The 12068-nt window shown below is 47.5% G+C and overlaps 1 protein-coding gene across 2 annotated transcripts in view; it reads left to right on the forward strand.

Annotated features, from left to right (window-relative positions):
• SBNO2 (strawberry notch homolog 2) overlaps positions 1-12068 on the forward strand; it is a 324007-nt gene that overhangs the window by 39513 nt on the left and 272426 nt on the right. For both annotated transcript variants that reach the window (XM_078669941.1, XM_078669940.1), the window contains exon 2: positions 7176-7402. In XM_078669941.1, coding sequence (XP_078526067.1) covers positions 7277-7402 — 126 coding nt within the window. In that variant the 5' untranslated portion in view covers positions 7176-7276. The remainder of the gene's footprint in view (positions 1-7175; positions 7403-12068) is intronic.

Genomic DNA, 12068 nt, shown 5'->3' on the forward strand with positions numbered 1-12068 from the left:
AATGAATGAGTCTATTGTTGGATATAAAAGCGCTATATTAACAAAGCATGAGGCCGTCTTCCTCGCAGCCATTTTCCGATTGCACCATCACCTCCGTGATAACTATATATTACAGCTACACATATGCTGTATCAGTGTCGGGAATGGGTATTTCATTACCGCACCACGACTTCACGCATCCAGTATCGTTGCCCATTAGGTGAATCTAGGAGCAGGAGCATATTACTGATAATTCATTTACCAGCTCCCTTCTATTGCTCACCAGTATTACATGTCACGTTAACGTCACACATACGATGCAATGCCAGCCGCGATTTAAAATTTAGCAGAGCATCATATGTTACATGAACACCCTGTTAATGTCTTAAACACACTGCAGGGCTAGCTATCATGGAAAGTTCAGTGCAGCATTACTTTCTTCCGCTACTCTTGTGCAGGGAACTGGGGGCTGAACATACGCCATGCCGAAAAATCATTTCCGATCAACATCTGGGGATGCAGTGCCGCGCGTGCATTTAAACAAAGGTAATTTTAACTTGAATACAGTGTCTACAATACTTTTTCGACTGTATATGCATTAAACCATATTGTACAAAAGGCCTGGCCATATGATTTGTCAGCTTGAAAGTACCACGCGTACTGCATTATTTCAAACTTGATTGGTAAAGGTCCCTTTAAACAAACATCTAAATGATAGGTTTTAAAGGGCTGTAAGAATCATGCATTCCAATACAAAAGCGGGTGGAGTCAGCATGCTCGGATTGGATAGCCAGAGCCCTCCATATAAGCAGCACAATGGTCTTTTTAGGTCGAGCTTGCTCGACATTTTGTACAGGGGCTTTTCAAATTGCTACCCCTGTTTTCCCTGGCTGCAAGCTTGCGTGCATGTGCGCGTGGCCAGCTCGCTCCATTTCACCGTGTTGCGCCCCTTTCCCCCCACGCATTCCCAGCCCGTTGATGCTTCCGCCGCACTCCAATTGCTCCCCTCTCCCGTGGCGTTTGTAATCCTCCCCCCTGCGTTGCCCCCTCACACTGTGCTTGCGTCTTTGTTTGACTAATACACCCCAATGCTTGTTGTAGTCGCAGTGTAAATTGTACTGCCTCACACTGAGCATGCCACTGCAAAGCACTCGGCTGCTCAGCAACAATGTGCCTGCCAAACTTAGCATTATCCTAAATGTTTATTTACAGTGTACTACCTAAATTTTCGGATTCAAGACTGAAGTGTATTCCGGAATATCATTTGTTTGACCTAATTTCTCTGCCTACACCCAGTTACGTTGTATTCACAACTTCTACAGTGTAATGTTGCGTGGCGGAATCCCCTTAATTCACAGTTCCTGACCACAATTAAAATCTAGCCTGTAAGGTTCCCCGTTTCCATGAGGAGTGCTTCCATTTATTTGCTTGTTTTTTTTAATTATGCATCAAGCTCCTAAACCAAACGTGCCTTCCTGGTGTTTCATGGTGCTGGAGTCGATAACATGGTTCTCACTCTCTCCTCCTCTATCCCTCTCCCTGCTCTCCTCTCTCTCTCTCTCTCTCTCCCTCCCTCTCTCACTCCACTCCCTCTCCTCTCCCTCCTTCCCTCTCTTCCTCCCTCTCTCTCCCTCCCCTCACTCTCTCACTCTCCCTCTACCTCTCTCCCTTTCCATCACCACATCATCACTCAGCATGACCCCAGCACCACTCAGCACCACCACAGCACCACTCAGCATCACCACATCATCACTCAGTGCCACCCCAGCATCACTCAGTGCCACCCCAGCATCACTCAGTGCCACCCCAGCATCACTCAGCACCACCACAGCATCACTCAACGCAACCGCAGAATCACTCAGCGCAACCACAGCATCACTCAGCGCAACCACAGCATCACTCAGCGCAACCACAGCATCACTCAGCGCAACCACAGCATCACTCGGCGCAACCACAGCATCACTCGGCGCAACCACAGCATCACTCGGCGCAACCACAGCATCACTCAGCGCAACCACAGCATCACTCAGCACCACCACAGCATCACTGGTTCAAATATGTTCTTTCAATGTTTCAAGCTGATTTCAAGCTTTATTACAAATCACAAAAAGATGTTAATATTTCACTTCTATTCTTGAATTTTCGTCACAATAAAAAACACTGAACATAATCTTCACAAAAGTTATTTACAAAAGTTTAAGCTATTGCCATTACAAATTAAATACATTATTTAAGTATTAATTATTTAAAAAAATCAAAAACCATTGTTATTTGTAATATCAATACATCTAAGTCACGTAAATACAAAACATGTTGCATTACAAATGCTATAGGTGTCACATTTGCGAAAGTTATAACTATTGGCTTGTAAATGACAAAGCTATTAATTTAGCTATTTTAAAAAAAAAACATAAATGAAAAAAATGTCATTTATAAGACCAATAGCTCAAACTTTCCTAATGCGAGACCTATTGCATTTCCAATGCTTGTTTTCTTAACTGATCCTGAACAACGGCCAAGAATTTCCCTACTGCCTAAGAATGTAGGACGTAACAACGCATACACTCACAACGCAGTATTTTACATCGCGTTTGTTACAACGCAAGTCGTTACAACGACTTGTGCTGGAGGGCGCTGGACTTAGGAATAGAATGATTTACTATTCCAACTCCAGCCTACGTAACAGTAGTGAAGGAGTTGGGATAGTAAATCATACTATTCTTTAGCTTAGAGTGCCATCAGCGCAAGTCGTTGTAACGACTTGCGTTGTAATGTCCGCGATGTAAACGTACCGCAGTGTAACGACCGTATTGTAAAGGCCGTTCTCCACTGCCTAACGCACAGGTATAGTATCAAATTTTAAAATGAATTGCAGGAACCTTTGTATGTTGATTCTGAGTCAATCTAAACGTCGGTAGCAACAGCGTTCTTCTAGTAGCTACAAAACTGAACCAAATGATCAGTAAATGCTAAAAGGTCAGTGGTCCCGTAGACGGAAGGCACTCATAGCGCTCTCCATCCCGAGTCACTGGACCAGCTTCCATTGTGTAAAAGCCAATACTTGCCCCAATCTTACCTTTTATGCCCACCTCTGTATGTGTGTGCTCTGTATATCCCGCAAGTAAGACTGAATATATCGTTCCTCCTAGAGCCCTCCTTAACTAAACGCTTTACTGTTGGCTTCTGCTGTGTGAGTGACAGCCCTTGGAGTTTCTCCCCTACTGCAACATCTTAGGAAGCCTTAACTTACAGGAGGTTTGCTCCTATATATAAAATAGCTGGATTTTATAATTCGCCTTAAGGAGCCCTCTTCCGCCCCAAGAAGGCCAAGTCAATCACTAAGGAGCGTTGTATATTCTTCAATAGGACATTTTTTACGCCCAATTCGAGTCTCAGTGCACTGTTTACAGTTCCTCTGAGTAGCCCCAACCATTTCTTCCATTCATTTCAATGATTTGCATTGCATGGGAAAACCTCACACCAGAACAGCAGCAAACTCCCTATCTTTGAATTGTATTTCTCTCTGAGCACTTCGATGGATTAATGACCCAGTGCAACATCCATCCTAAATAATGCTCCTGCACTGGGCTTAACCCCCCTTCCTGTATATCTATATGCACGTAAAATTAAGATTATATCCATAAAGAAGGCCAAAATAGCGATATTCTTTTACCTCCCCTACTAGAACTCCATTTAGCCACCCCTTAGGCCTTCTCTTCTGTCCCATCTCCTTTGTAAAAACCATTACCTTAGTTGTGTCCGTATTTATTTTCCAAAAGTTGGACCTTCTTTGCTCGGCGAATGCGTCCAGTTGTCTCTGCAGGCCGACCAGCGTCGGATGTAATAAAACCGTATCATCGGCATAACACATTACTGGGATGGTCTCATTTCCAAGTTATGGCGGAAATCCTTTAACCTATGTATTTTTGCAAACAACCCACAACTCTTTTCAAAGGTCACAACCTCTCATTTAAAATTCATATCTTGGCAAATTAACAATACCTCCCCTCGCTCAGCGATTACACCCATGTGATGAACACTATTAATGTAACCTATCAAAAAGAAACTGTTGTGAATACGTGTGCTGGTTTTATCTTGAGTGCACAAGACTAACCGCACTGACCAGCGATACACGCGACACTGGACTAACCACTACCCTTGGCTTCCAGAGCAGCGTGCTATCCGGCGTAAGGCGCTTCAATGCCTCGTCCGGGGTAGCAAGCACTATATATTAATCCAATTGTAAATACATTGCCATGGTAAATCCTGGCACTGGGGAGAACTACGCTGTGCGTATGTACTCCCTGTGAAAGGACGGTGCCTTCACTCACAGTGAAGGTATCTAGTTGAGGAAGAGGGCTGCCCATGCCTTATTGTAGTGTAGTTCCTATTATCCCAATAGGCTCTGCGCATTGGAATAATACCTTCAATAGTATAGGCCTAGACCAGACGTTAACTAGGTCTTCTACTGTCGATATTAGACTTAAAGTTTTGGGTTTGCCAGCTAGCTCAGAGTTCACTAGAAACTTTCTCGAATAGGCAAGGAGGAGTTGAACCTCCCTGGATAGACAAGAAGGGATTTAGTTTCTGACAACCATAGAACATGACAACTTTGCTCTCCCCTAATCAAGAGTGTATCTCTAGAGTCGTGTGAAAACAAAAGACAACTTATTTTACTCAGTCAGTACGTGCATTCTTAGTTTCACCAGATTGTAGAGAAAAGGAAGAGACGGGCGTGTTCAATAAAAGATGGTATTTATTGATCAGTCTCTTTTCTCATACAAGAGAAATGGATCGATATTATCGCAATACTTATGGTTAAGTAAAGTGCATACAATAAAAGCAGAAGTATAAAATAATACTGTAAAAACATTTATATGGTTTCTAAGCCATAAGGTGGTTTAAAATGAATAAAATAGATACATACACATATACATTTGACTAATCGTACTCAACTGGTGTTTCTAACTACGCCTACCCCAGTGTACCTGACCTAAGCCTAATACGTGGGCGGGAATAGAAAGTAACAGTTTAAGTTAAGTTTGTTTTGCCAAGTGACTGACTCAAGAATTCTCTGCAAGGGGTTATTCAGTTCTGTACCTGGAATCTAGGATGAATGAGGGATGGTATCTCTCGTCTCTGGTCTCGATATTCCAGGCTGCCTGCGAGGGCTACCCGGAAGCGCCGGAGCTGGATTTCTCGGCAGGAGAAAGCAGCGTCTCGTTCTCAGCGCGTCAGGAAGGCGGGGCTGCGCCAGCGGGGTCTGCTCTGCTCTGGGCTTCGGCAAGTCTGGCTGCTCCGATCTCGTCACCACCGCGTGTGTTTGCTTAAGGCAATACCGGTAATATTTATACCTGTAAGGTGCCGAGATTGACATAAGGATGGACATAGATACGTCAATAAGGATGTCATACGACTTGGTCGTTAGCACATTCTTTTGCTGAAGTTCTCGGTGAAATCAAAACAATGGCCGCAGGGTTTTTCCCAGGTTGTCATAGGTTTGATTTGTTTTGAGAACTCCGTATGCCTTATCAGGGGCTGGAGGAATATCGCTTGTCTAATTAGATGGCAAGCGTTATGACCTAATCAGATAACACGTTCCTGTGCCGTAGTTCGGCCTCATCAGATAACGGTTTCTGCATCATGGGATGGCTGCTAGTTAACTCGTTAACCAGAACAGGGTCAGGAATAGGGGGATCGATACAGAACCTATAGGAATACATCACATTATGGTGTAGTGGGTGGCAGAAAATGGGAATGACAGAACTGCAGACCAATGGATGATGAGGTCTGGCTCAACGTCCATGTAACTACGTTTATTATATATAATTTTATAAAAATGAAAAGGTCTTTGCTAACACCGAACCGAACTACATACGGGCAAATACAGATTATGTTGTCGTTTTTTTCCTTTTACCAACTATGTTATTTGTCTTATAGCGGAGTTTTTTAGCTCCTCTAAAATGTAATGCACTGGTTTTCAGGCTGCAGTAACTTGCTCCCCAGTTGGTGATTTGGTGGTAGTGGTATGGGGAGTTTTTTTCAGTATCTGCTAATAGTGATTTATATTTATAGCAGGTGTGAAGTAGTGACAGTCACGTAGTAGTTATTTAATTTCAGTAGTCGTACTGCTATCAGTAGCATGGAAGTAGTTTCGACAGTTGTATGCTAGTGATAATCCTAACAGGGTGTTTGGTGAGTTCGAGTTTTGTGTAAAAGGGATATTCATAGTTGTGTTGGAACATGAGGTATGGCAGTTATTTTGATAGTACAGTAGTGATTTTAGTTGTGTTGTTGTGATTTTAATAGTCTCACTGGTGATATCTGTTCTGTTGTAGTTATTTCAGTAATCGATTTCTGTTGTGCTGTGGTGATTTCACTAGTATAGTAGTAATTTCTAGTCTCCGGTAGTGATGTCCGTTGTGTTGGGGTGATTTCAATTGTATACTAGCAATTTGTGTCATGTTATAGTATAGTATTGCATTGTAGTCATTTCAGTAGTTGTATAGCAGTTATTTCTTTTGTGCATTAGCGATATAGAAATGATTCCTATTTTGTGGTAGTGAATTCAGTAGCCACAGAGTCCTTTCTATAGTATTATAGTAATTTCAGTAGTGATTTCTACCATGCTGTACTGATTTCAGTAGCCGAATAGTAGTGATCCTATCATGCTGTAGTTATTTCAGTAGTCGTATTGTAGTGATCCTATCATGCTGTAGTAATTTCAGTAATATAGTAAATAATGTAATGAGAAAATGCTACATAGGCAGGGCAAATGGGGTGGAAAACCACTGAATAAGGAACAGGGAACTGAGATAAACGATAAAACCATCAAATTAATGAGCAAAGGGCTAAACAAAAGCCCATTCAGTGTATTGTGTTGTAGACAATAGGTCATTGGAAACAGACAGCTAAAGTCTCTCTAGGCCAGAACTATTAACCCTATTACCATTTCTTTTTGCACTCAGGCCTGCATTGCTTGAGTCTTTCTTACTGTTCCAGAACATTGATAGTGCGTAGAATGAAGGTTTCCATGTCTGTCAGTGATTCCCGCTGTACAATTGTATTTACATATAGAAGCACCCAGGGTTCCAGCTGGAAACTCTGCGTTCGCCCTAGCTTGGCTTACAGCTGGACATGTTTCTACCATCTTGTCCTTATTCAGGGCTTCACACCGTCTCTCTTTCTCTCCTCAGGCCATGCTTGGAACCAGCTCTACCACCAAGATTCGCTGCATGGACTCCCTGCGTAGGGGCCCCATGCCTCTTCCTGCCAACATGCTCCTGGGGCCAGCCTGATGCCCTCTGTGCACCCTGCCATGGAAGGAGGGGACAGGTACCCCCAGTATGAGCGCCAGGGGCCGGGATCCATGCTGTGTGGTGTTTCTAGCCTGCAACCCCAACTTTTCATGCCCGACATGGAGGTGAGTACTGGGAGAGAGAGAAAACTGCTGCAAGCTAGGATGGAGATGTATTGGCAGAGCTGTGCGTGGGTCCCAGGACCGTCTTGGGGTTGTGCAGTAGATTGGACTGAGGTTCATCAGCAGAGCTGTGCATTCATTTCAGTGGCAGGGTAGCAGGAGGCAGTGCAGCCCAGTGAAGTGTCTTGACAGAGCTGTTAGTTGGTCTCAGTCCTGGAACTGCATGTAGTGCTGCAGGTCAAGAACGAGGCGTATTCGCCGAGGTGTATGTTGGGGGTGGGGGGCTGCCAGTGCTATAACATCGGATACTCTAGGTCATGGTTGAGGCGGATAAGCAGAGCTGTATGTCGGTCCCAGTGCTAGAATCGATGGGGTACAGTACATCAAGATTGACTCCCAGTGATGGAATAGAAGGGGTACAGTAGGTCAGGATTGAGGTGCATTAGAGGAGCTGTATGCGGGTCTCAGTGCTGGAATAGAAGGGGCACAGTAGTTCTGGAATGAGGTGCATTAAAGTAGCTGTATATGGCTTCCAGTGCTGAAATAGAAGGGGTACAGTAGATCAAGATTGACTCCCAGTGATGGAATAGAATTGGTACAGTAGTTTAGGATTGAGGTGCATTAGAGGAGCTGTATGTGGGTTCCAGTGCTGGAATAGAAGGGGTACAGTAGGTCAGGATTGAGGTGCATTAGAGGAGCTGTATGTGGGCCCCAGTGCTGGAATAGAAGGGGTACAGTAGGTCAGGATTGAGTTGCATTAGAGGAGCTGTATGTGGGTCCCAGTGCTGGAATAGAAGGGGTACAGTAGTTCAGGATTTAGGCGCATTAGGAGAATGTTTGGTTACAATATTGGATGACAGATTACTCTATAATTGCTCCTGACACACGTCAATCAATCGGTCAAGTGGTACTTGTATAGGGCGGCTTGTCACCCTAGAGGGTATCCAGGTTTTGCACCTTCTGGCCCTGTGATGTGCATCTCTCCTTTAGCCATATTACCACAGGGCTCATTTCCTTTAATCCAGGTATGAGCTTCAGTCCTTGTGTGGCAGGGTTCCATACCTGCAGCCCCACAAAGTGCGTTTTGTTTCTCCTTTTGGCTTAAGTGTGATGGGTTTCGCTCCCTTAAACTACAGCAGAGGGAGTCTGCTTCCTTCAGCCCCAGTGTTATTCGCTCTGCTCCCTTCATCCCCAGTGTGAAAGGCTCTGCTCCCTTTAGATTCATAGTGTCAGGTACCGCTCCGCGTAGCCTTGTGTAATGGGTTCTGCTCCCTTCAGCGCCAGACGGAGGAGATCTCCCCACTTCAGCCCCAGTGTAATGTGTTCCGCTTCCTTCAGCCCTTTGTATGACTGCTTACGCTCTCTTCAGCCCCTGTGCGAAAGGCTGTGCTCTCTTCATCTCCAGTGTGACAGGTACCGCCCTCCTCAGTTCCTGTGTGATGGTTCTGCTCCCTTCAGCTCTGTTGTAATAGGTTCCACTCCCTTCAGCTCTAGTGTGGAGGGTTCTGTTCCCTTCAGCTCCAGTGTGATGGTTCCGCTCCCTTCAGCTCCAGTGTGATTGGTTCTGCTCCCTTCTTCTCCAGTGTGACAGGTTCTGCTCCCGTCAGCTCCAGTGTGATGGGTTCTGCTCCAGTGTGGAGGGTTCTGCTCCCTTCAGCTCCAGTGTGATGGGTTTGGCTTGTTTGTAATGAGTTCTGCTCCCTTCAGCTCTGTTGTGATGGGCTCTGCTTCCTTCAGCTCTGTTGTGATGGGTTATGCTCCCTTCAACTCTGTTGTGATGGGTTGTGCTCCCTTCAGCTCTGTTGTGATTGATCCTGCTCCCTTCAGCTCCAGTGTGATGAGGTCTGTTCCCTTCAGCTCCAGTGTGATAGTTCCGCTCCCTTCAGCCCCAGTGTGATTGGTTCCACTCTCTTCAGCTCCAGTGTGACAGGTTCTGTTCCATTCAGCTCTGTTGTGGCAGGTACCGCTCCCTTAAGCACCAATGTGATGGGTTCGGCCCCTCCAGCTCCACTGTGATGGGTTTGGCCCCTCCAGCTCCACTGTGATGGGTTCGGGCCCTCCAGATCCAGTGTAATGGGTTCCTCTCTCTTTAGCTCCAGTGTGACAGGTTCTGCTCCCTTCAACTCTGTTGTGGCGGGTTCCGCTCCCTTCAGCACCAGTGTGATGGGTTCAGCCCCTCCAGCTCCACTGTGATGGGTTCGGCCCCTCCAGATCCACTGTGATGGGTTCAGCCTCTCCAGCTCCAGTGTGATGGGTTCTGCTCCCTTCAGCTCCAGTGTGGAGGGTTCTGCTCCCTTGGGCTCCAGTGTGATGGGTTCGGCTAGTTTGTAATGAGTTCTGCTCCCTTCAGCTCTGTTGTGATGGGCTCTGCTCCCTTCAGCTCCAGTGTGATGGGTTCCGCTCCATTCAGCTCCACTGTGATGGGTTGTGCTCCCTTCAGCTCTGTTGTTTTTTTTTTTAAACTGTTTTTATTAATTTTGTACACAGAACAGACAAATTAAATTCTCAGAGCATCCCACTCAAATACCAATTTTCCCCGCCTTGCACACACATACCCGCTCAACAACTCCTAAACATGAGATCCCACCTCCCTCTCTACCCCCACCCCCCCCTTGTCAGTGTGCCTCACATCCCCTAGTACGGCCCGATTGGTCAAACATTGCCACAGCGGGCGGCACTCCCCTTTATTCACCGCTCACGTAGAGCTCCCGGTATAATCCAACATTGTCAAAGACCAGCATCACAACCCCGGGACCCGGTAACCCCCTCAATCCGCCCCCTCCTTGCCTCCGGCTCTCAGTTTAACTCCTTCCCTCCAACCCTGCGGCTTCCACCCCGCCCTGTCCCACATCCCCTGCCCTATTCGCCGGCTCGCCTGTCTCTCCACCATCATCAGCCTCCATTAGCGACTGCAACTCAATCACTAGTGCGCTCCACGCCCTGGCTGTCTCCATCGCTTTATCATTAGCTGCGCGCCTAGCCAATTGCAATCGGAGAGTGCTCTCAGATGAGGCCCATTGCAGGAAACACCTCCGCCACCTCAGGAAGTTGGGTCCCCCTCTAGATTTCCAGTGTAGGGTAAGTTCCCTTTTGGCCATTATGAACCTCAAATCATAAAATTTACTAGTGATCTTAGTGGCAGGAGTATGGGGAAAGTAAAGTAGCAGGCATGCACCCGCGTCTGCATCAACCTGCCGACCCGTGATCGCGTTCAGGCAAGCGAAAACATCCATCCAGTATGAGCCGAGCCCCGGGCATGACCAGAACATATGTGCAAAATCAGCGTCCTCCACAGCGCAACGTGGACAGGTCGACTGCGCACCTCCAAAGATTCGGTGAATCCTGGCAGGCGTCCAATACGCCCTATGGAGTGTATAATATTGAACCAGCTGGAACCGGACATTTCTGGTGCCCTTCCAGGCCATACGCACTAGTTGGGGCCAAGTCGTCTCCGGAATCTGCCGTCCAAGGTCAGCCTCCCAGCGCTCCCGCAGCCCATCAAGGGGAGGGGGTTCAGCCAGCGCCAGTCTCCTATATAAGCAAGTGATGGCCTTATGTGTGCCAGCCGCCATCACTACGTACTGGCAGCCCAATGACGTGGGCGGCTCCACCAGCCCCATCTTCCAACGCCTCTGAATCCCAGCAACCAGAGCCGCGTGCAACAGGAAGTCACCCCGCGGGAGTCCGAATGTCTCCTGTAGTGCACCGAACGGCAGCAAGGCACCGTCCCGATACAAATCACCCAGCATGTGGACCCCAAGGTCCTCCCAGCCTGCGAGCGCCGACCAATCACCGCCGTGCGGGATGGCAGTACACATCCCAAGTGGTATCTCCGGGGCATAGGGCGTTCGGCACCCCCCCCCGTCTGTGGCAGCGCAACCAGCACTTGCGAAGAGTACGCTCCTCGAGGGTCAGCTGCTCCAGCCGTAATTCCTGTTGGAGCACAATAAAGGACAGAACATGGCGCTGCACAAGCCGACCCTGTGGGCCGTCCGGTCCTCTGAATTCTCGCGCCACCGCCTGCGTGAGCCATTGAAGTTGAGCAGCCAAGTAATAACCTTCGAAATCTGGTACGGCCATACCACCCTCATCCCGGGACCTGAGTAAAGTATTCAGGGCCACCCGTCGCCTGCCAGTGCCCCAAATAAAGCCGATCACCAGGGTCCTCAGAGTGCGGAAGAAAGAAGATGGGATCCACACTGGCAACGTCCGGAAGAAATAAAGGAGTCTCGGTAGGACCACCATTTTTAACAAGGCTATCCGCCCCGCGACAGATAATGGGAGGACCTGCCAAAACCTCATACTACCTCTAATGCCCCTCACGGCCCTTCCCACATTCCCCTCGTACAGTAGCGAATGGGTGTGATATATATGAACTCCGAGATACTGCAGGCAATCTGGTTCCCAGCGCAGACCGTCCAGCTCCGCCGGTTGAACACAGCAAACGGCTAAGGGGAAGAGGCAGGTCTTGGACCAATTAACCCGAAGGCCCGATAGGTCCCCGAATTCACGAAGCAAGGCACATGCTCCCGTCACGGACGAATCTACATCCGCCAGGAACAACAAAAGGTCGTCCGCATACAGGGAGATATAATGCATGTCGCCTCGGGATAGTACTCCAGCAAAGGACCGACCCTGTCGGGCCCGAGCCGCCAGCGGCTCGATCGCC

This window comes from Lissotriton helveticus, chromosome 12, assembly GCF_964261635.1.
Source record: "Lissotriton helveticus chromosome 12, aLisHel1.1, whole genome shotgun sequence".
Lineage (NCBI taxonomy): Eukaryota > Metazoa > Chordata > Amphibia > Caudata > Salamandridae > Lissotriton > Lissotriton helveticus.